Genomic DNA, 26,379 nt, shown 5'->3' on the forward strand with positions numbered 1-26,379 from the left:
TATTGTGTAGTTAAGTTATAAATGTTATATTGTTGTACTGGTGTTTACTGCACAGTAAATTATTTTGTACAAGTTCACAGGAAAAAAATATTTAGCAATTAAACAAAATATATATAAAAAACCCTTAACTTTCACCCACCCTGAAATTCCTCCCATTCTAAACTCTCTTCCTCTAAACTATGTGGCCCTCTTCATGGCTGGTGGATTTGTTGGTCTGGACAGGGACCTCTTCCTCGTGAAGGATATGGAGGAGGTGTCGGGGTCAGGTTTCTCATGAGGGGTGGATGGGTTCTCCTTCATCTCCTCCTCACGCTGGAGGAGTGGGACACGAATTCTGGCTGAAGTTTTAAAAGAAAACAAGTCATGTAATACAGCAGTGCGCAAACTGGGGGGTGCGAGATTTTTTTTGGGGGGGCACGGGCGGTTGCAGAGGTCCCGCGCTCTACTCCAAGGCATTTAAATTAAATGCTGGGGGGCCGAGCGAGGCCTCTGCAACTGCTACTTACCAAGATCTAGCCGGCTTCAGGACGCGTGACCATGGCAACGTGGCATCAAATGACGCCACGGGGTCATTTGACGTCACGGTTGCCATGGTAACGCGACATGAAATTACGCCGCGGGTCACGTGACATCACACAACCTCGCAGCAACATTTGAATGCGTGCGAAGTAAGGGGGCGCAACAATGGAGGAGAGCATGCAGGGGGCGGCACAGCAAAAAATGTTTGCACACCCCAAATGTAATACATAGTCTCCATCTTGATACATTGAGAGTACTGCAAACAGCACTTAGTACAACACACAGTCAGCAATACTCACGGGCTCAGAATACAAACTCCTCCAGTCCCCAGCCGGCCCCTCATAGTTGCCGCACCCCCTCATCCAGCCACCAGGGGAAGTCAGGGTCCCTTTTCAGCTGATGCCAAGGAGGCCATCTGATCAGGAGGAGCGTGTTAGAGTTTAAACACTACATCATATTGTATATATACTTTGTAAATAAACACAATATGCAATTATTAGAGTACGAACCATGTTCTCACTTACTCTGATAGGGAAAACTGCTACCCATACGCGGCCCATGATGTCCCAATATTGCCACAGGAACTGCCAGCGCAGGAATGTGGGGCTGCTCCGAGGGGTCCCGGCGGTCTCTGTGGGTCAGTGAAGACGTGTCCCTGCCATCTTAGAAATTATTATACATTTCTAGCAGGGGGTCATCAAATTGTTGCTCTTAGTTAACCAAGTACAGTATAAACAAAACAAGTGAGGGGTTGAATGACCTTAAAGAAATAGTGTCTGATACAAGCATCGATATACTGTAAGTACGATATAGGATAACGTATGTCGTCTTGATTTAGCATAGGTTGACCTTGATGGACGTATGTCTTTTTTCAACCTCATCTACTATGTAACTATGCAAAGCTTTCTCCATCTTTCCCCCACTCTGGTTGTCCCCACGTGTCTTTATGAAAAAAAATGATGTGTCTTATGTTTAAAAGGTACAGTAGAGAAATATTATTTATTTTATGCCTGAACCATTGCCCACTGCTGAAGTCAATTGAAGTATAAAAACACCTGTTAAGTTTTTATGCCGTTGAAAAGGCTCACAGCGGGCATGGACAAAGATATTCACTGTCCCATCTGCTGGACACATACCGCATTGCAATGAAATAAATAAAGCCCACAAAACCACAGAATATGATTCCGTTGGCTTCACTCGATGCACAAAGTGTTCCCGCAGGGGGAGTCTCGCGCCCTGCCACGGTACCGAGGCCAGTAATTCTTGCTACATCTGTAGGTCCATCAGCCTACGCTAACTGCCATATGCAGCATGTTAACTCACAGGGTTATTTTGTTCTAACTCTATGATGAAGGGATTTACTGATTACAGGCATACCCCGCATTAACGTATGCAATGGGACCGGAGCATGTATGTAAAGCGAAAATGTACTTAAAGTGAAGCACTACCTTTTTCCTACTTATCGATGCATGAACTGTATGGCAATTGTCATATATGTGCATAACTGATGTAAATAACACATGTGTAAAAGGCTCTATAGTCTCCCCGCTTGCGCACAGCTTCGGTACAGGTAGGGAGCCGGTATTGCTGTTCAGGATGTACTGACAGGTGCATGCGTGAGCTGCCATTTTCCTATTGAGCGATATGTACTTACTCGCGAGTGTACTTAAAGTGAGTGTCCTTAAAGCGGGGTATGCCTGTACTGTTCTTGTGAGTGACACCTTTGCAGATTTGTGTCGCACATTTTTCCTGATTGCTGTCTGCTATTATTCTTCTAACAGGTTAGACTAATGTCACCATTATCAGACTCTTTTTATATGTATTATGTGAAAGCTGGTACGGTCTCTTAGGTTACAGACATTGATGTCACAAAGTGGTGACTAACGCGCCGACACGCTTTGTTATGGGTGGAGTCTCCTGTTGGGTATATATTTCACATGTGACACAGTATCTGCAACCAACACCTGACAAAGGGAGCAGGCGTACCCAAAACAGTGTATCCTCCGCCACCAGGGCTGCACCGTGACAACTGTCTGTTTAATATACTAGGTACAACTGTCTTTACAGAACTCAAAAACATGTAGTGTACCTACAAAACAGGAACAACAGTTGGAGGATAAAGGGAACTTAAAGCTGCAGTTCAGTCAATATCCTGCATGTCTGTTTTTTTTTAATAAATCAGTTCTGTAGTAAGAAAAAAAACTTTTAGCATTTTCTGTTTTTAAAAAAACAACTTTGAAAGACCAATTTTCTTGTATTCTATTTTAACAAGCATTTGCTAAGGCACTGCCCCTTCATGTCCTGTCACAAGCCCTGGCACACCCCTTTGTCAGCCCTGCCCTCCCTCTAGCACATGTCAGTGCAGGAGTGCTCATGAATATTCATGAGCTTCCACTGAGAGAAAGAAGCAGAAGAAAAACAGATCCCTTCATTAATGATGTCACCAAATTTTGCCAATCAATACATGGAGAAAGAATTGACCTGCAGCTATACAGTTCTTTAGGTAATTAGAGATTGCACACATGAAACTAATGAAGTAAATAAATAAATAAATAAATAAAAAAAGACTGAACTGCAGCTTTAATGTAGCCATATGTTTAATGAGATAAATGTAGGTAGTTTGAGCCTTTGATACATGTTTATAAGGTTATATACACAATATATTTTTTGATAGGTCTGTTAGCCGAATCGTGTAAATTGTCACTATGCTATTTTCCTAGTTTCCCACCCTTTATTCTTCTTGTAAAACAATGAACCAAACAGCTAAAAGTAAAGGATAACAATTCACAGGACACAAATAAGTAAACAATTCACATTACTAATTATAAAATTCCCAAGGCGGCCCATTGCATTGCTGTGTCCTCCAGAGCTAAAATGCTCTATATTTAGCTTCTGCGACTCCCTGGTTTCTGAGATACTTACCGGTGTCAAAGAAATCAAAATGGCTGACAAATCTCATAAGCCAATAGGAAGCCACCATGTCATGCTTTGCTGCTTCCTATTGGATGACCTTTTAAATGTCTACCTAAAGTACAGATAACTACACCAGTAAATATCTTGGAAAGCGTGGGGTTCCTGTGGCTAAAAACAACGCTATTCGGACAGCTGCTTTAAGAACTTGGTAGTTTATATATGACCTGTTTAAGGAGTACTGTATTTTTCATTTGTTTTCTATCCTTGCTTTATACATTTCAGAGAACATACTTTGATAGGTATGTGAAACATGTCTGATGTTACTTGTGTACTGCTACAGTAGCTTTCTGACCTGCTCACATTTTGCCCAAGCCATGCAATGAATCATTTATATCCTACTTTTTATTTTTCTATTATAACCAGTATTTTTTTATGTGCTGCCACAGTACCATCCCTCTACCTGCTCTCTACCAAGGGGCAACACATCTGAGTGGATAACATTTTTTATTTAAGAAAGATGCTGTTTGTACAGTATGTGAATTGTTTGAAAATATCTGATGTGGATTGTGTGAAGTAACGAACTGAGTTCTATATTGTGGTCTGGGCATATTTGTGTTCCTGTTTTTAACATCAAATGTACTGTAGAAATGTAAATTTTATTCAATAAACTCTTACATTATTTGATCTGTTAACAATATGTATCTGTTGGACATTGCTTGTTAAACTATTTCTCAGCTAGGAAACTTGATCTCTCTTGTCATAAGTTCATCAGGTTATTTTTAATAGTTGCTGAAAGACACGAGAGAGAAACAATTCCTAATGATACACTCGCCTCCACTAATATTGAAAATAAATCAATTTTATTGATGCAAAGGAAACATATACTCTCTTAACCCACAATATGGGGTTCTCATGCCCTCTCTGATAATAACAGTAAATACTTTCTCATATAGGATTCTGTCCTATGGAATACAAGAACATTAATCGTATGTTTATCAATCAGGGTATACATTATTAACCCCCTTTTTGTGAGAATTACTGTTAATCACGGTAGACACAAGCGCGTCTTTTGAGGTTTTAATATTAGTTTTTATTTCCTTTGTATCAATAAAATATATTTATTTTCAATATTAGCGGAGGCGAGTGCATCATTAGGGATTCTTTCTTTCTCGTGTATTTCAGCCGTTAATCACCACGGATAGCACAGTTTAGTTGCCAGTGTTTCAGCTCCAATCTGGGAAATCAAAATGTCAGCAAAATCCTGTGGGTAGAAAGGAATCTGGCTTCCTATTGGATGGCTGCAGACACCATCCAATCAAGAAAGGCTTCACCAGCAACTGAACTAGTAAGTATATCATGAACTGTGAGTTCCTTGGAGCTAAAAATAGGGTCGTTCAGCTCTAGAGGATCCCTCAATTTGAATTCGGTAAATAAATCAAAAGAAAAATAGGTACTGAAGAAGGAGAATTTGCATTTATTTATAAAATGTTTTACCAGGAAGTAATACATTGAGAGTTACCTCACGTTTTCAAGTATGTCCTGGGCATAGAGTTATGATGATAAATAATACATGGTTACAAATACATAGTTACATAAGTGAACAGGGTATATATTATATACAATACATTGCATGCACAGTTAAAGATAATGTATATTATAGGCAGATACAGACCAGATTAAAATGTGAAGCAGCTTTAGTTTTGAAAGAACTTAGACTGGTGGTGGCTGTGAGAGCCTCCGGTAGATTGTCCCAGTTGTGGGGTGCGCGGTAAGAGAAGGAGAAGTGGCTGGATACTTTGCTGAACCTTGGGACCATGAAAAGTCTTTTGGAGTCAGATCTCAGATTATAAGTGTTGGATGTCAGGGTATCAATGTGCATCCCAAATGTTAAATGGGAGTCAAACCATATGCCCAAGTATTTAAAACTAGTAACAAGAGTTAGGGGGTTATTAGCGTTGGTTCAGATCTGAAGCTCAGTCATTGGTCATTTAATGAGGGTATTGAATGGGGGAGTGCGTGTCAGTCAATAGTTTACTCAGCCTCTAGCCCACCCTCTCCTGTAATGGCCAATAAACATAAGGAAACAGGGGAGCTTTCACTGTGCAAACTCCTGTTCAGTACATTGTGATATCACACAAAAGGGAGTAGCCAGAGGAAATCAAACTTTTTCATGTCTCATCTTAACATGTTAACAAATGAACTTTAATAATTATTTAAAAAATGCATACTGGTGAATGATGTTTGATGTTTGTAAAGAAAAAAAAAAGTGGCCAGATTTGACTCCTTAAACATATTAGTGACATTGGTTACGAGAGACTGCATCTTTAAAGCACATGGTTGTTAAAAGTACAGCATGACACCGGCAATTTTGCATCACAAGTATACAGTATCAACCGAGCATGCTTACCAATTACACAGAATGGTTTCCTGGCAAACCTTAACCTTCCTTGCCATCCTCGGTACCGACAGCAGCAGCCAGCAGACCAGATCCGAAAGATGTATTCCAAACCAAACACGACAATCATGACGAATTCCTAAAAAAGAACACGTTAGAAACAGTGGTGAAGCTTAATGCTGTAAGTTCCTTTCCAACAAGGGCAAAAGGTTCATAATACATTTAAGGCCCAGATTGACAGAGCTCCATTACCTCAGGCTTCATAATGTATTATTACCAAAATCCATAATGGATGTTATGTTCCCTGAGGTTAATGTGAATTCACAAAGCTAAAATGTATGGAAAAACAAAGGCTCAACATCATGTGAAGCTAGCACTGCCTCGCGTTAGCTTTGAATAAAATGACTTGTGTTAACCCTAAAGGTGGCGTTCACTCCTTCCAGACAATGAAATATAGGTTTTGCTGAAATATTCAGTGTCTAGAGTGCCAGTGTCTGAAGGGAGTTAACACCATCTATATGACATACCTAACAAACACTAAATCCCTGTGTTAATTGTAATGGAGGTCTGAGGATTGACATTGTTAGAGGAAACACCTCTTTTGCATACCATTAGCACTAAAAGTTAACACAAGACCTATTACGTTTGAAAACAGCTCAAGGTGTATTAATGTCAGCTCTTTTTGTTAGCTGGGGCATTGCTCCCTGTGTCTCGTACCAAAAAAATAAGTAAGTTCTTCATGGGATGAACTTGCGCTTAATTGTGCCGTGAACACTGCTAGCACTATATATGTACAGCATATTACTATTATACTATAAGACAAAACATATCAATATAAGTAATTATCCAATCTTGAGAAATATACAAACCTTTCAGGATCATTTAGAAACACACAATTTAGATTTTATCAAGAAAACCACATACAGTACACCACCAAATAATTCATTGTAATAATATAAGAAATATAAATATCACTAATATCTATAGTCAGGCACAGAAGGAACAAAACATTGAAGCCCAAGGCTTTTTAAAATAGCTATTGGTTTATGTGATAATTTTAAATATATAAAAATGTAATACACATACAGGCATACCCCGCATTAACGTACGCAATGGGACCGGAGCATGTATGTAAAGTGAAAATGTACTTAAAGTGAAGCACAACCTTTCCCCCACTTATCGATGCATGTACTGTACTGCAATCGTCATATACGTGCATAACTGATGTAAATAACACATGTGTAACAGGCTCTATAGTCTCCCTGCTTGCGCACAGCTTCGGTACAGGTAGGGAGCCGGTATTGCTGTTCAGGACGTGCTGACAGGCGCATGCGTGAGCTGCCGTTTGCCTATTGGGCGATATGTACTTACTCGCGAGTGTACTTAAAGTGAGTGTCCTTAAACCAGGGTAAGCCTGTACTACACTCTAAAAAGATATACAAAAACTCTGAAGTGCCAAAAGGATAGGGGCATAAAGCATCAACATATCCAAAAGCTTCCTGAGGAAGACCCAGTCAGAGTGAAACATTTGTCCTCTTTCTCTCTTGCTCTAATATAATTTTTTAGAGGTGTAGCCATGTCACCGGTGGCTACTATTCTGCCCTTGGACTTGCAGTAAATCCTGGTACAATGAGGTTGCCAGTAGTTGATATGTGGTTTTCCCTCTCCGAGAAGCTGCATTTGAGTGACAGCGGGAGGTGGTGACATCAGACCTGGGCATGACCAATCATGAGCCAGACCTGGTGCCCTCCTCCTGGCAGTACTTAAAGGCAGGACCGCCCTAAATATGTTAGTGTACCTTCTCCCACTGTGGAAGGCAGGTCGCACAGTGGAAAGGCTGAGATTGGCCCTTCTCCAGTCCCCTACTCCTCGGGGGGAGAGTGAGTGTGGACCATACCTCTGCCTCTGCTAGGGAAGCAGGGAAGAGCTAGGACAGCTGCGGGTGCCCTAGGCCTGTAGTGACGGTCCAGGGACCATCATCCAGTGAATAGCTGAGAACCTGCCTTGTCCTGTAACTGTACAGAAGAGTACTAAATCCGTTCCTGTTTGCATATACCTCCTGCTTGGGGCGTGACCTTACTGGGGGGGAGAGGTAATAAGTTATACAGTGGGAGATCACCTTCAGTTTCTGAAGCCTACAGCAGATGGAGGCACAGCATTGCTAAAGAGATATGTGGGGTATGAACCCCAGAACCCTGTTCCTGAGTCCCCACTACCACTGGCGGACAACTCAGCCCTCCTGTTACCAGCAGGTATCATGCACCACACGACCAGTAATGGTAGACTCTCCCAGAGGTTTGGGGAAACACCGTTATATTTGGAGGCGCTGCTGAGATCTGTAACAGGACAGGCTTTCAGCGAAAAAAAGCTGGAAGTAATGAGGTATGCTTCCAGAGTAAGTGCTAATGAAGGAGGGAGGCTAGGTTTAGTCAGGGGTGTCCTGGAACAAGATTTATATTTCTGTTCAACCCCCCTCTTTTTGCAGCTCACAGTCAGATGCTGTCTCTTTAGTTCAGCTGCCTGTCATTTCTTTTGTCCCAGCAGCTAGCTGCATGTGAAAGGCAACATTTTGATACACATGTTGTTTACACAGCCCTAGTCAGGGAGTTGCTATAGCAACCTCTGGGATCTTTCTCAGAATGGGCTATTCTGCCCTCCCCCTTGTCTTGCTGACAATTAGTCTGTCCCTAGACTATGCCTGTTACCCAGATTCCCCCACACTTCCTTTACACCCTGGACTCGGAGTGAGTACCTGCCTGCTATTAGCCCCAGCGAGGCCTTTCTGTTTTTACACTGCCTTATCTTGATACACTGCACTTCGGACAGAGAAGCACTCTCTACCCACACTACATCTGCAAGTACCTTTCTGCCTGTGATTTTCCCTCAATAAAACTAAGACAGACAAAATGACTTGTTGTGCTTTGGAATAGGGAAGGCATGAGTTAAGCTAACTGGAATTATTCATACATCATACGTGACCCTGGTTCCAGGATAAGAGGGAGAGTGTTCCTCGCAAAGAACGACCTAGACGGCCCAGTCGGGTGAATCGTCTGGAAACAAGATGGCTATTGCTGTTCTAAGTCGTCCTGAGGCAGGTAGTTGGAATGCCTAAAGGGGGTGCTGTGATTAACTGAGTCCCAGGGACCTCTGGAGAGGATCCGCGATGCTGGCAGCCAATAGGAGGTGGCGCCCGGTACTGATAGGGAATATCTTAGAAGAAAAAGCCCAGAGTACTACTATCCAGTAGCCAGACTATGGAACCACTAGCTTTGCTAGCCTGGGGTACAACCTACTATTGGTAGACCGCAACCAAGTGCTGTTCAGATCCACAAGACATGAGTTCCAGCCAGAATCACGCAGACCACGTGGTCCAGTTGCAAAATACAGAGAATGGTGTTGCCGCTTTATTATGGAGTGGCGCGAAAACCATGTCCGCGCCCTTTTTGTGCTTCTTAGGTGTTCTGGTTCTACCAGAGGGAGCAGACAGTGAGGACATTGGGTGGGGCTGCAGACGACGTACCTGTTCTTCAGATTGAGGAGTGTGTCATAACTGCCCAGGTTCAACCCGTATGTGAACTATTTCAAAAGGGCGTCCAGCCTTCAGCCGACGGCCACGAGGTTATGCTCAGCATGGGTGCTGAACCACGTGCTACTGGGTGCACCCTACACCCGGGGACTTGGCATCCGCCTATCGCGCAAAAACCAGGACTGCACCCCAGCGATGTGACTGGCTCAGTCGGGAGCTCAGGTCACGCCCTGTCACTGTGGGCTCCTCCTCTAATCTCCACTAGAGGGAGGGGGCACTCTGACAACCAATGTTCATCGACGGTTGGAAAGAAAGGAGGGGCCAGATGTAGCCAACCGCACCCTCAGTTCTTCGGAGCTACCAACGACCGAGGAGCTACCCTACCTGTGCTCCTGCCTCCACGCACGTTATGCAGGCCTGAAATGGTGACCCGTGGGCTGGGATATTAAGCCTTGCCAGGGGGATTCATGGAAGTAACAGTCGGTGAGTCTCAGTGCCTGCTGTGCTTGTTCCCCAATTGTGATTACCCAGGCGGCGATCTGGTTTGGGGCACTACTTGCCCAAGGTGCTGAGCTAACTACTTTCTGCAAATGCTACCAGGGTCTATGGACTTTGATTTCGATCTGACCGGCTCTAATACCGAGCCAGATGATGATGAGTCTACCTTGCCGTTGCCGATCAGAGAGGGTCTAAGGGCTCTAAAGACTGCTAATGGGGGTCCGTATGCCTCGCTGCTTGTTCCAAGTTCAGAGATGGTTCCAGACCCGATTCCCGACAAGGTGCCAGAGACGGTCAGAGAGCCAGAACCAACGCAAGTAACAACCGAAGTGTCCCCGCTGGCATCTCCCAAGAGCGGCGGTCGGACAGCTGCAGTGTTTATCCAGCCAAAGGTGTTCCCACTTCCAACTCTACCTAAAGAAGAGCCGAGAATCATGAGGGCATGGCCAAAGCGACGGGGGGCATTCCCTTTACAGCAATATCCCATGGCCTGGTCGGTGTACCAGCATTCTGATCGGAGCATGCATGATTGGCACATGCCAGTTCGCACGCGCAATCTGCACTTGCCTGTTGTGCATGCGTGATCGGCACCCACTCGTGTATGTGTGATCGGTGCTTGCCAGCTGCGTATGCGCATGCGTGGCCGACAAGAGCCGATCGCACATGCGTGGTCGACAAGCGCTTATCGTGCATGTGTGGCCAACAAGCGCCAATTGCGCACGACTGGCTGTCTAGCGCCGATTGCGTAAGCGTGGCCAGCACTTTATTTCCTACTCATTTAGCAGGTCAACTGTCACTAATTACTGTATCACATATTAAAGAATGTGTAATATTGATAAAGGTTTGAAATTTATAGCAATTCCCCTATATTTTGCTGTGGACGACAGTCCTTGACTCGTTTAAATCCTTACCAATTTGTGACAGTAATATACAGTATTTACACATTGAACATATGAGAAAAGGAGAGACAATGCTTGGCCTTAGTGAAAGAGCCATAAATAGCATTCAATCTACCTGCAGCCGTGCTCAAAATAGAAATAATATGCAGCAGTATAATAATTATAATTATGCTCTGGGTTTATGGTCATAACAGGGTTTTTTTTTTTTATTCCTTGCCTACCTTGTTTAACAAAAACGGTCTGCTGGCAACTTCCTTACCTGCAAGCCAATCATTAATGGCAACATCGTGAAATGTGCCAGTGAAAAGCAAGACTGCTGCAGTAAGTAGATTTAGTTTGAAGACAAACTGCAAACATTAATACAAGAAATATAGTGAATTGATATTACAAGTGCGTTGGCATTTGTATTTCTATTTAATTCCTTACAGATTCTTCGATGAATGTATTATTTACAGAGGAGTCAGCCATGATTATATTTTTTTAAAGCACACATTTTAACCGTGCCCTGATCCCTAATACCAGCACCTGATGTCTTCCACTGCACAAATTCACTAGCACACACTGATACATTGATTAACACACTGATACATAAAAACACTGACACACACACACACACACACACACACACACACACACACACACACACACACACACACACACACACACACACACACACACACACACACACACACACACTGATACTCATAAAGTGCTATGTATAAAAAATTGCTTCTTGAAAACAAAATTGAAAGAGCGCATTGTTTAAAAAATATATTACTTAAAATCATTAGCAGTATATGTTGGTATCATTATACATGCTCTTCATTTGACGTACATTCACTTATTCTTTGTATGGTGCACGTCAAGTTTATCTATTTGAATGCATTAAGAATTGTTTGCATCTACAGTATATGCAGTTGTCTTTAAGCCAAGAAAAACTTGATGGCCAATTTTGATGGATTTCTGGCACTCAAAAGAGGCGCGTTCTTGAAATTCTTTTATACGTGTTATTTGTATACGAAATACAATTGTGAATGCTTATAATTTTTTTAGAAAATATTTTACCAAGAAAAGTGAGCGTCTAATTTTCAAGAATGTCATGGGTACAGAATTTTAGCAGAAAGTAGCACTTATAGGGATAGTTCTTCAGAAGTCCATCACTTTTACGCTAATCATGACCGCTACCGAAATAGGTAACGGACGTTACTTTCTACAGTTTAACAGGTATTCTCAAAGCTGATGGCATGAAAAAAGAATGTCCGTTAGCAAAACGACCATCGTTACGTTACCTGTATGAATGGGGATTATCGTAGCGCTGAGATGCATTAAATAATACACTGCACATTGTGGAAAAGTATAACGTACAGTTAGGTCCGGAAATAATTGGACACTGTCACAATTTTCATAATTTTGGCTCTGTACGCCACCACAATGGATTTGAAATGAAACAACCAAGATGCAATAGAAGTGCAGACTTTAAGCTTTAATTCAATGGGTTGAACAAAAATATCGGATGAAACGTTTAGGAATTGCAACCATTTTCATACACAGTCCCCTTATTTCAGGGGCTCAAATGTAATTGGACAAATTAACACAATCATAAATAAAATGTTCATTTTTAATACTTTGTTGAGAATCCTTTGCAGACAATGACTGCTTGAAGTCTGGAATGCATGGACATCACCAAACGCTGGGTTTCCTCCTTTGTGATGCTTTGCCAGGCCTTTACTGCAGCTGTCTTTAGTTGTTGTTTGTTCGTGGGTCTTTCTGCCTTATGTTTTGTCTTCAGCAAGTGAAATGCATGCTTGATCGGGTTGAGATCAGGTTATGGACTCGGCATTTGCAGAATATTCCACTTCTTTGCCTTAAAAGACTCCTGGGTTGCTTTCGCAGTATGTTTTGGGTTATTGTCCATCTGTAAAGTGAAGCGCCGTCCAATCAACTTTGCTGAATTTGGCTGAATCTGAGCAGATAATATATCCCTATACACTTCAGAATTCATCCGGCTGCTTCTGTCTTCTGTCACATGATCAATAAACACTAGTGACCCAGTGCCATTGTAAGCCATGCATGCCCATGCCATCACACTGCCTAACCGTGTTTTACAGATGATGAGGTATGCTTCGGATCATGAGCCGTTCCAAGCATTCTCCATACTTTTTTCTTCCCATCATTCTGGTACAGGTTGATCTTAGTTTCATCTGTCCAAAGAATGCTGTTCCAGAACTGGGCTGGCTTTTATAGATATTGTTTGGCAAAGTCTAACCTGGCCTTTCTATTCTTGAGGCTTATGAATGGTTTGCACCTTGTGGTGAACCCTCTGTATTTGCTCTCGTGAAGTCTTCTCTTCATGGTACTTGGATAATGATATGCCTACCTCCTGGAGAGTGTTCTTCACTTGGCTGGATGTTGTGAAGGGGTTTTTCTTTACCATGGAAAGGATCCTACAATCATCCACCACTGTTGTATTCCGTGGACGTCCAGGCCTTTTTGTGTTGCTGAGCTCACCAGTGCGTTCTTTTTTTCTCAGAATGTACCAAACTGTTGATTTGGCCACTCCTAATGTTCCTACTATCTCTCTGATGGATTTTCCCTTTTATGCAGCCTAAGGATGCCCTGTTTCACTTGCATTGAGAGCTCCTTTGACCGCATGTTGTGGGTTCACAGCAACAGCTTCCAAATGCGAATGCCACAACTGGAATCAACTCCAGACCTTTTACCTGCTTAATTGATGATGAAATAACGAAGGAATAGCCCACACCTGTCCATGAAACAGTTTTTGAGTCAATTGTCCAATTACCTTTGGTCCCTTGAAAAAGAGGGGGCTACATATTAAAGATATGTAATTACTAAACCCTTTCTCCAATTTGGATCTGAATACCCTCAAATTAAAGCTGATAGACTGCACTTTAAGCCCATATTCATTATTTAACTGTAACTGGAATTTATTTTGGAACACAGCCGAAATAACAAAACTTGTATTAGTGTCCAATTATTTCCAGACCTAACTGTATGTTCCAATTAACACACATCTGTTAGTGACGCGTTACGCATGTGTGTTACCTAACATAATGTCCATGAGCATGTTGCAATTTCAAATAAATGCACATTACAAATTGAATAACTCGGCCATATCAGCTAAACAGCTCATTTGTTGACATGACAGAGAAGGTAGCCACCTTTGTTGCTGGGACTTCTCTAGTGTCTGATACTGCGAGGATTCACAGCCTAAAATTCACTGAGGAAGAGCTGGAACTCTTAGGGGTTTTGTGTTCACACACAAGCACTGCATAAAAGCGGCGAATTTGGGGCCGCATCCTCACCAGCATAAATGCGCTGGGGAACATGGTCAGCAAGCGTAAGGTGAAGCACAAGCTGGCTGACCGTTCTTCCCAGATGAGGAAGAGAGGATGGGGACTACCTACTATCCTGCACCTCACCCCAAAAGAGGAGCAGCTGAGCTCTGTCATTGCCACCTCCCAGATAGTAGGTATTCCTGGACTGATGGACATGGAGGATCTGGGTAGGCCTTGTAAGTTAAAATACAGTACATATATTATACATTATATATCAGTCTCATGTATACATGTCACTTTATACACAACCTTGAATATCAGAACAAAGATTACTGTCTTATTTACAGTGCACTCACACATACAGACGAGGAGTACTTAGCTAAATAATGTATTTGAGACCAGCTGCAAACAGTTAACAAAATACACAGATTCCCAACAAGCTCTGAGAAACCCCAACCATTGCCACATAATATATATATATATGCATATAAGTGTCAAAAGGAGTGCTAGTGGGCGTGGATAAATGTATACAACAAAAAACAATGTTGAATCATTTGTGGATAAATAAATGTTGTAAAAGTATCATGTTTTTTGTCATTTGTTTGATCAGGTAATCTGTATCTATTATTAGGAAACATACAGGACACCTAACAAGCTCCCATAGAACCCCCAAAATAACCACAACATATATATAAGCATATGAGTGTGACAGAGGAGTGCTACTGAGCATGGCCATATATATTTAAAACCAGAGACAGAACATAAAACACAGACAAAGCTCAGTTTTAGCACATCCAGTGAAACTCATACACGGTACAGTGCCTAAATATATATGTATAAATATCTATTAAGTAAAATGGTCTTTTAGTTTGACATTTTTGGCCAAAATTGTTGTAAGCCCCTGAGCCAACTGCACGGCAGACCACAATTCTACACAAATTCTACCACAAAACCACTAACGCTAATATAAATTCTTAATAACCTGTGTAATAACAGGAAGAATGATTTATAGTAAATCTGTCAATATTAGTTGCAAAGTTCTAAGTCTGATTGAAGCTTTTATTCACCTGTACATTACCAGGAAAAGCAGTCTGTATTAGAGTTGTCACAACCGTACTGCAAGCAAGCAAGTTCCCCTGAGTGGAAGATGCTATGGAGTGAGCCCTTAACCATTTAAAGGTGGGAGGGGGTGAGCTTCAATTAGGTGGGAGGTTGCCACACTCCAAACAGCCAAGACTAGCTGAACAACAATTGTAAAACATACTGGACACCTAACAAGCTCCCATTGAACCCCCAAAATAACCACAACATATATATAAGCATATGAGTGTCACAGAGGAGTGCTACTGAGCATGGCAATATATATTTAAAACCAGAGACAGAACATAAAACACAGACAGAGCTCAGTTTTAGCACATCCAGTGAAACTCATACACAGGGAACTTGCTTGCTTGCAGTACGGTTGTAACAACTCTAATACAGAGTGCTTTTCCTGGTAATGTACAGGTGAATAAAAGCTTCAATCAGACTTAGAACTTTGCAACTAATATTGACAGATTTACTATAAATCATTCTTCCTGTTATTACACAGGTTATTAAGAATTTATATTAGCGTTAGAGACCCCTGAATTGTGGTCTGCCGTGCAGTTGGCTCAGGGGCTTACAACAATTTTGGCCAAAAATGTCAAACTAAAAGACCATTTTACTTAATAGATATTTATACATATATATTTAGGCACTGTACCGTGTACACTGGCGACACACTTTATTCGAGCTCGGCTAGTCCCATGAATTCGGGTATACCCGGGTGTATTGAGGTTTGTGACTGTTTTCTGCCCGAGTGCATTGGGTTATTTTCCAGGCAGGGATTGAAGCATTTTATTCCCGCTGGCTGCAATACTGCACAGTATATATATATATATATATATATATATATATATATATATATATATACTGCATTACAATTCATGAATTTATGCCATCTGGTAGACATGCGAAGCATTGCAGCCTATTAAATCCTAATCATTATCATTTAACAGACCAGCCGCCCGTCAGCCAGGCATGAACCCAGGCTGGGAAGGCAAACGCAACGGGGCTTGTCAGAGGTGAGGAGCGGCGCATTCCAGGTATCTGCCAGGTACATACTGGGTATTTGCTCGAATAAAGTGTGTCGGTGCAGTATGAGTTTCACTGGATGTGCTTAAACTGAGCTCTGTCTGTGTTTTATGTTCTGTCTCTGGTTTTAAATATATATTGCCATGCTCAGTAGCACTCCTCTGTGACACTCATATGCTTATATATGTTGTGGTTATTTTGGGGGTTCAATGGGAGCTTGTTAGGTGTCCAGTATGTTTTACAAGTGTTGTTCAGCTAGTCTTGGCTGTTTGGAGGGTGGCAACCTCCCACCTAATTGAAGCTCACCCCCTCCCACATTTAAATGGTTAAGGGCTCACTCCATAGCATCTTCCACTCAGGGGAACTTGCTTGCTTGCAGTACGGTTGTGACAACTCTAATACAGAGTGCTTTTCCTGGTAATGTACAGGTGAATAAAAGCTTCAATCAGACTTAGAACTTTGCAACTATATTGACAGATTTACTATAAATCATTCTTCCTGTTATTACACTGGTTATTAAGAATTTATTTTAGCGTTAGGGACCCCTGAATTGTGGTCTGCCGTGCAGTTGGCTCAGGGGCTTACAACAATTTTGGCCAAAAATGTTAAACTAAAAGACCATTTTACTTAATAGATATTTATACATATATATTTAGGAACTGTACCGTGTATGAGTTTCACTGGATGTGCTAAAACTGAGCTCTGTCTGTGTTTTATGTTCTGTCTCTGGTTTTAAATCTATTATTAGGAGTTAGAATAAGATCTAATAACATTTTAGGTTTGAAATATGTGAAAATCCTAATGGGTACACAAACTTTTTCTCGCCCCTGTAGGTGATATCGCCCTGACCTCTGCACCGTCTTGTTGCACTGTTACACTACTTTTTTATTTTCAGATATGATACTTTTGAGATTCCACTCATTTAGTTAGAACTAAAAAAATATATATTTTTATCGTATATTCTGCCAAGTGTTTTCTACTGTCCCAAACGCACGATTTCTCAATTCTTAGAATCAAATTGTAATTGCTTTTCTCTCGACTATTTCTCTCTCTCAGCTTGATTGCCCATTACAATATTTTGTCCATTGCTTGTGGAGTATCGCACTTTAAACTTAAATCTTTGTGTCATTTTCATTTGCATTTCTTTGCAAAATCCATATTTTTCAGTTATGCCTCACTAATATCAGCACTGAAGACAAATGAACCCTGTTACAATCCATTTCTTCCAAGTGATCTTCATTTACCACTGCACACTGTTGACCACTTGACTTCCTTGTTTTTCAATTTGCAAGATGTTTTCACAGTACAACTAAATGTACTGTATGGAATCATAATAGGTATTTCTCTACACTACTCTCCTGAACCACATAATGATCTGTAAAGCCTAAGTAGTTCTTGCCTTTCTTCCAAGTAATGCAAACAGCCTGGGTGTGTAATACGCACTCACAAAACCTTTAATTAAATCATGTTTTTCAACATTTCAGTGTGATAAAAAGAATTATCTTCATCTCCTCATTCGCCTTTGCCTTTTATAGCTCTGATAAATCTTGTAAATGTCCATGTTAGAAGGCCCCTGAAGGAAGTAAATGGTAAATTATAGTATTCTTTCTGGACAATTTAATCCTTTATGTTTTTCTTTATGTTTCACTAAATGTTGCATAAAATTGTCTAAGCCATAAAAGTCATGCATGTCGTATGCCACATACCTAGATGGGCTCTGCTGTGTCATTTGTCTATGCAGACTATACTGCGCCTTTTTATCTGCCATTCTAATTTCACATTATTTGTTCATGTCTTCAGGCCTTTTAGCAAGTGGTCCTTCATTGCCTCTTACCCAATCCCCAAACTACAAATAATCCAAGTGAAAGAGTGGCTTAGTTTAATTGTCCAATTATACAAAGAAAATACATTTTCAATTACTGTGATATATGTGGGCTATAGAATATAAAAATAAAAAAAATACAATGGCACAAGTTCACAGCGGAGAATAATATAACACATTCAATTGATGAAAATATGCTATCAGAGAATAAACCCCATTTGTAATATGCTGGAGCATCTTCTGGGACTGTACGGGAATAAACAGGATATTCATTTGTAATCCAAAAAGAGATGGTCTGTCTCATTGTCCCGAGGAGATGTGTGAGAGTCTCTCAATTAAAGCACTGCGATTTATGGTCCACTGCGACACCTTGTTATATAATAATCCAATGCACCATATACTTGGGTATGATTTCAGATGGTGCAGCTTTTCTTACGTACTGTACATGAAAACACCATGTGCTTCTCAATGTACCTTTCTTGGTAAATAGTTCTAAGTAAATAAATACATGGGTTTCTGATTTTATAAACATTAGGAAGTAGTCTGTATTACCTTACTAATTCCACCCTCACAATTTGACAGGAGAACTTCCCCTTAGCATTACTTTGTATGTGGTTTATAAAATAGAAGCCAAGGCTGCAATGAACAACAGTTTATTTTTAATGATACATGGCTACTGTGATTTGTATATATTGTGTCTAAATTGTTGATGTCGGCAGTGATCCTTATTATATTTACAGGATTGCACTCTGGAAATATATGTTCTTGTATTTTAAATGATTTTATGGGTACTGGAATTGATAGCCATGTCCTCTCAATGTGAATAATTGTTGACTACATACAATATATACAGTAGTAAGAATCAATTTGCTGCTTGTTTTACAAAAAAAAAAAAACAACGCTAAAGTATAGGAATTGCATATTTAAAGAAATATGCCATACTTAGAAAAATTGCTGTTTCTGATACAAGTCTATTAAAAAAAAACCAACTGAATAATATAATATGATAGTACTTAATTGTACCCTGTCTCGCTGATGTAGCTTGTAACCTCTGGTGTTGAATTTTTTTTGGAGTATTTGGAAATAACGATGTACAAAAAACTATTGATAACATAATTTATCTGGCTAACTCACGATTTATGTTCAACACGAGAAAGAAAGAACCCTTCGAGATGCACACTACTCTACTAGTACAACAAAATAAATACATTTTATTTGAAATTGAACTTAACAAAATAGCGACGATTAAAATCTATATTGGAGCGCTGAAATGTCTAGTGACCTTTGGTAATTCTCAATGTTGTAATGAGAACAGACTGACTTATAAATGAGTTGATAGGTAGTTTATAGTACCTTATACGATCCCTAGTAGGGAGTTATTATACTCATATGTAGTGTTTTAAACAAATACATCTATCTGACTTGATGTTTAAGATACAGCTACTAAATGATATATGTTATAATCTGGAACAGATTTGATCTTTTTTATATATGTGACCGAGCTTCTGAATTAGAACCACTGTGATGTGTGTGTCCCTGATAACATAATGCAATCCTAATCACAAATGAGCATTCTCTTACAGGACTGTCTGAGTTAGATTATCCTGCAGGTGTTTAGATCCATACGTTGGAAGATAAACGAAAGACGCAAAACAACTATCAAACTTATTGTTGAGCAAATACTTGTGACAATCACATTATTCAATACAAATTGCACTTGGATGTCACATTAAAGTGTGTTGTCTGGTCCAGTGTGGTCATTAACTGAGTTTTTGTATGGATGATACTTATCTGTATAATATACACACTCCTAGTTATTGATGTATACTGTAGGTTAACTCATATGCCTTAGAGACTTCAAATCAGATTTGGCCCTTATACAGTAAGTCAGTATCTGTTCACCACAACATATTCTATTGTTCCAGTTGTATTTCTCCCTACTGCACGCTGCAAGGAGTACTGAAGGACACGTGAGCACAGTGTGTTAAATAATGGTGCCCGTCAAGACCCTTCGCATACCGGATCAGAATAGCACTTAGTGTCTCCGTTTACTATTCGCTGAGAACATACTGCTTGAAGTAGCAGAAACAATGTTACTCAGCTCGTGTGGGATCAATTATTCAATACAAATTGCACTTAGATGTCACATTATATGTGTTGCCTGGTCCCGTGTGGTCATTTATTGAGTTTTAGTATAAATGTTACTTGCCTCTATAGTATACACACTCCTAGTTGTTGATGTATAGGTTAACTCAGCATTGTGCAAACTTGGGGCGTGCCCCCCAGGGGGGCGCAATATTATTCAGGGGGGGCGCGGCGGTAGCAGAGGCCCCGTGCTCTTACCCCAAGGCATTTAAATTAATGCCGGGGGATTGCGTGAGGCCTCTGCAACTTCACTTACCTTCTCATCGGCGACTCGTTGCCATGGCAACGCAGCATCTAATGACGCAGTGGGGTCATGTGATGTCATGTTGGCATGGCTACGTGATGATACGTGATCCCGCGACGTCATTTGACGCTGGAGAGGAGGTAAGGGAGGGTGTGCGCAAGCAGGGAGGGAAGCAGGAAGGGGGGCGCGAGCAGGAAAGATTGCACAGCGCTGGGTTCTCATATGCCCTTGAAACTCCACATCAGATTTGGCCCTTATACAGTCAGTATCTGTTCACCACAACATGTTCTATTATTGCAGTTGTATTTTAAGGTAAGTACCTATGTGAGCGACCTTGCTGTCGTGCAGTTCATAGTACTGTATAGGCACATTTGGTAACTGTCTCCATATAGCCAGGACTATTTATCCGTGCTACACACTGCAAGGAGTACTGAAGGACACGTGAGCACAGTGTGTTAAATAATGGTGCCCATCGAGACCCTTCGCATATTGGATCAGAAGAGCACTTAGTGTCTTCGCTTACTATTCGCTGAGAACATACTGCTTCAGATAGCAGAAACAATGTTACTCAGTTAGGACAACACAGAGTGGGAACAAAATAGCCACATCTCTTGGCAGCAGACCTCCCACTCGAACCGAAGTAACTCAAGCAGTTTTGTGTGACTAAGCTCCGGATGCTTCTCATGCAGCTACACTATGTATTGAGAATTTACCCAGACGGGAGAAAGCAGTCATAACATGAGTCTATCTCAACTGGTGGTTTCCTTGTATGGCCCACAACTTAGTTTAGTTTGCCCATTTATTGTATAGGAATAGTATATACACAGTCAAGTCCCTGCACTATTTCATAGATACCTCCGTTTCAGTTGCGCTCCTGACATAATAGTGATGTGACACATAAGAAGGTCTTCACATTTTATTTAGATCATACAAAAATAACCTCTAGAGAGGCAGCATCACACAACAGCATCAAGGTGTAATATTATGCGTTAAATCGGCATATTTAAGTGATTTGGCATGCAAATGATGTCAGACGCCAAAGCCAACCTCAAATCCCAAGCCAACAGGCCACCGTAGGTCCAAATCCCCATTGATCTGATGGGGATTCAAAACATATAAAACTTTAATTAGTAGGAACAGCGGAATGAGGGCTGCAGGCTGTCTTATTGTTAGCTCTATTTAACTCTGTCTGCCCAGTAACTTTCACCTGTTTTTAATATATCTGTTGTGCCTTTGATTTGATGGGATTCCCTCGCCGTGAGGCTGCCTGGTGACATTGTATCCGCCCCCATGGGGCTTCCATTGGCTGCTACCTCCGCGACGTCATGGAAGGGGCGGGGCTTACAGCGGACGACTACCTATTTTTACTGGCACTGTAGAGGTAATTCACTCTTTGACAAAGGGCGGGGAGCCCGAAACGCATCAGAGTACCTCTATAGCATCATGTGAACCCTGTTTGTCTATGTTCCTTAATAAAGAAGTCATATTTTACTGCATTTGATCCAGCCACCATTGCATTTTTTTCTATATGCACTTCACAAGCAGTGCATAGCCTGCACGTCCCACCCAGGGATACAGCCTTCAATGTGTTGGAAATGGAGGAGCAGATGGATTGTGCTGCCTATGAATATATTTATTAGTCTATGTACAATGTAGTATTGACAATAAAGGATACTATTACAGTAGTATAGACTATTACACAGTAAATTGTACAATATCTTAATATCTATCTTAACTGAAAGTTTTGCCACTGTTTTGGAGAAGCCTTAATATCATGGGGAAGATGTGAGTAAGCCCAGTAACCCAAGGCCCACACATTTCAGCTTGTTGAGATCTCATTACACTAGGTTATGATTATTTATTTATTTTTTAAATTACTGAGTTGAGCTCCCCTGATGAAGAAGTTACTATAATGTATGTTAGTTCTAATGCCATGCAAAAGAGGTGTTTCCTCTAACAACGCATATCCATAGAGCTCTGTTACATTTAATGCAGAGCTGTAATGTTACATTACTTAGGTCATACCTACTGTAAAGGTGGCATTACTGACATCCAGACCCTGAAATAAGTTATTTTTACAAGGTCTGGATAAGTGTAAGACCACAGTCAGGCATGACTTAACTATTGTATTGTTATTGAAAGGGTTCTTTTCCTCTCCTGTTGTCTCTTTTTTTTAAACTTTAACTAAACACCTATTTAGGGTCTGCATGGAAGTAACGTCACCTTTGGGTAAGAAATGCTTAACACCATGTTGTTTGAAGCTTTAAGCCTATGCTAATGAAATTACTAACGACCATTGTTTTTTTTTTGCTATTTACAGTAGGTAATGTCATGTCAGTAGCCCAGATTTAACGACCTCTGTGTACAGTAGCTATCCCTTATTGTCCAACTCATTCCATTTCAAGAAGACAACAGAAAAATAAGTAAATGTATAATTATTACAAAAAGCAACATCTAGGTCCTTTCTCTGAAGATCATAACAGTAGCTACAACAATGTCAATCCAATACTTTGTGATACTACGGTTAGTTCCAGTTTACTGGTGCTTCGGTTGGTTAAGTGTAGTGTGCAGTTGCAGACCAGGCAAAGCCACGCCCGATCACAAGCTTCTGCTAATGAAGCAAAGACTTCTCAAGCTCAGGATATGAATATAGTTTGTGGTTGAACATACACAGTTTTAAGCAGTAATAGTTATATGGTTGAGATGTTTATTTTTATTTCATAGGATATACCAAAGTAGCTAGGGTTATTTTAACCTCTGTCGCTGAAATATACTGTGATATTCTGCGTTATCAATGCCTTTGATTCCTATGGAAACTTTAAGATATTCTGCATTACAACGTGTTATTCTGCATTAACAGTAAGTAAGAAAAAACAGGCTATATCCGCATTTGTTTCATTTGTTTTTTTATTCTAAAATTAGATTTATAATATAAAATGTATATATAAATTAATAATAAGTTATAATTACCTACAGATTTACATTTTGTTTCTTAGAATTCCCTCTTTGCATTGTTATAGTTCATACTTGTTTATTTCTATGGTTTCTTACTTTTGCTTTACATTTGGCTTCTCAATCTTTAGATTTTTTCAATTGAGTTCATCCTTATTTATATTTATCATTACTTATTATTTATTATTTAGGGTACATATATATTTGTTTAGGGTAAAGCTAAAATTTTTATTTTCAGGTTCATTTAAATCTAATGGATTTCTCTCAACACTCACTTTTTTATAGGAGCCCGAGAGACTGTTGAAGGGTTGAAGTGTTTGAATGCGTCAGCGCTGTGTGTATGTACGCAATCAATGTACTGTATGTGTGTACGTATGCAGTGTATATGTGTTTCATGAGTGATTGAGTTGTCACTTGTCCCTCTTGAAAGAAAGAACATTCACTTTATTTTCTGTGATAACTCAGTGACCAGTGATGATGACATCAAAGCTAAAACAAAAGGCTAGGCACCAGAGAGCTCAAGGATGAGTGGTAGGCACCTTTATGCATCTGGGTGTTCAAGGAGTGTGTGGGGGCCTGTTTTATATATATGTGTGGAGGGACAATGGGGTACCTATAGGATGGTTGTTAATGGAAACTGGATTCTCAAAGCAAGAATGGAGGGCAGCTGGATTGTAGATGAGTGCGCAGAATAAAGTGGCCCAACAACTACATATGTGATTTGTAGTGCAGTGGATTGCCACATAAAAACAGTCACACAGACCATGGATATACAGTAAGTGGTCACCACTCTCGGTTCATTTTAAAAGCTGTCCCTGGAATAATATTTTGAATGCAGGCAGCTAGAGGTGTGTCGAAGGGTAACAAGTTTTTTTTCCCCTTTATAAAAATGTGTGCAAAGGGTTTCCTGCAAAATATTGCAGAATAAAAGATACATTTACTTTTTGCACATGTCTAATTGCAACCCAAACATTGGAGTATAAAAGAAAAATACAAGTCCCAAATAAATCTCTGCAGTGAGTCACTGTTTGGTGAGCTTGTACAGTAACTCATGCTATTTATGTTCTCTGATCACCTTGTAATGTAAGTAATGCATGGTTTTCCTGTCTCATTGTGGACCTTTGTTGACCTTTTTTCCCCATGTAGTTTTACTTGTTCTAAGGTATTGAATTACTACTCCCCCCCGCCACCCCCCCATAAGAGGTGGAGACAGAATCATAATCCTGGTCCAACGTATGGCCTTTCGGATATATACTCTCAAAACCCGGTTTCCATTAAGCCTTAATATGGATTGGGATCTGAATCATTTTTTTGTGATGAGTCTGCACTGCCTAATAACCCGTTGATTATCTTAATTAAGTTTTATGATAGTTTTTATTCTCTAATCCATTGGTTGAAGGAGATTCAATAATAATCTTTTCACATGCCTAACTTGTACAGAGTTATAATGTACTAATTGGTGGTTAATTGTGTGAGATTATTCATGTCTTGTATATAGCTCTCTACAAGTTTTTTATTTGTTGAGGTTATATATTTTGGAGTAGGTGGATTTCCTCTGAGGTACTACCTACAAAAATGCGGCACCGCAATGGGCATGAAATTTGCACCAAGCTACGCCAATCTTTTTATGGACGCCTGGGAACAGGACAAAATCTGGTCAACACATGAATTTAGCGCAGATCTGGCGCTTTGGCGGAGATATATAGATGATATTTTCTTCATCTGGAAAGGTAGTGAGGAGGATCTAAAACGGTTCTTAGAATATATCAATGACAACGAAATCAATCTAAAATTCACGGCCTGCACAAACCCCATCTCTGTAGATTTTTTAGATCTAACCATCTATGTCGAGAACAGTTCTCTCAAAACCAAAACATTTTTCAAGAAAGTAGACTGCAACAACTACCTACTGAGAACAAGCTGCCACCACAAAAAGTGGCTATCTAACATACCCCCAGGCCAATTCCGCCGTATCAGGCGGAATTGCAGCGACGGTAACACTTTTAAAGAACAAGCAGACATTTTAAAAAATCGGTTTATTAACAAAGGCTTCAACAAAAACTCACTAGATGAATCCATTAAGAAGACAGGTCTCCTACAACGACAAGATATCCTAAAAACAACACAAAAACAACCGACAGAAAATTTAAACGTCGCATTTTTAACTCAGTACAGCCAGGATTCAGGCAAAATACAACAAATTCTTAATAAACACTGGCACCTTCTACAAGGAGATGACACCCTTAGAAACTACCTCCCAGAAAGACCCAAGGTCATCTTTAAAAAAGCAGATAATATAAAGAATAAATTAGCACCCAGCCTATTTAGAACTGATAACTCCAAAAGGGACGAGAATTGGCTATCAACAGCCAAAGGTTTTTATAAGTGCAGTACTTGCAAAGCTTGCAAACAAGGGTCAAACGACAAAATAGACTTTTCATCACATGTAACAGGCGAACAATTTAAAACCAAGCACTCTATCAATTGCAAGAGTGACTACGTGGTCTATTTACTAAGCTGCCCCTGTGGACTACAGTATGTCGGCCGTACCAGCCGACCACTGAGGGTTCGTATATTGGAACATATTGGTAACATCCGACGACAGGTTATGACCCACAGTGTGTCAAAACATTTTTCACTACAGCATCAGGGGGACCCCTCAGGCTTGACATATAGAGCCATAGAACAGATTCCCCCCCTTTGGAGAGGGGGAGATAGACTTACAAAACTAGCAAGAAAGGAGACACTATGGATTTATAAACTAAAGACGCTAGCACCCCAAGGACTTAACATTGACATCGACATTGGGGCTTTTCTTGAATGAAACATGTATATTTAACACACTAATCACGTTTCTCTTCTTCTCTCCCTTCTTCTCTTCTTTCTCCCAATCCCCTCCCGAATTTGGAACCAGTAACTTCGCAATTGGATGATTCACTTACATTCGCTTAACCGTACACAATTACATTATCTCTATGTTTACGTTCTCTATGTTCACATATGCACCAACGAGTATATGAAATCTATCTGCCTCTGCGTAGCACAGTTAACTTAT

General features: G+C 40.5%; 1 protein-coding gene across 3 annotated transcripts in view; it reads right to left on the reverse strand.

Annotated features, from left to right (window-relative positions):
- KCNQ5 (potassium voltage-gated channel subfamily Q member 5) overlaps positions 1–26,379 on the reverse strand; it is a 699,212-nt gene that overhangs the window by 198,681 nt on the left and 474,152 nt on the right. For all 3 annotated transcript variants that reach the window (XM_075598021.1, XM_075598020.1, XM_075598019.1), the window contains exon 3: positions 5,840–5,966. In XM_075598021.1, the coding sequence (XP_075454136.1) occupies positions 5,840–5,966 (127 nt within the window). The remainder of the gene's footprint in view (positions 1–5,839; positions 5,967–26,379) is intronic.

The sequence above is a fragment of the Ascaphus truei genome, chromosome 4, assembly GCF_040206685.1.
Source record: "Ascaphus truei isolate aAscTru1 chromosome 4, aAscTru1.hap1, whole genome shotgun sequence".
Classification (NCBI taxonomy): Eukaryota; Metazoa; Chordata; class Amphibia; order Anura; family Ascaphidae; genus Ascaphus; species Ascaphus truei.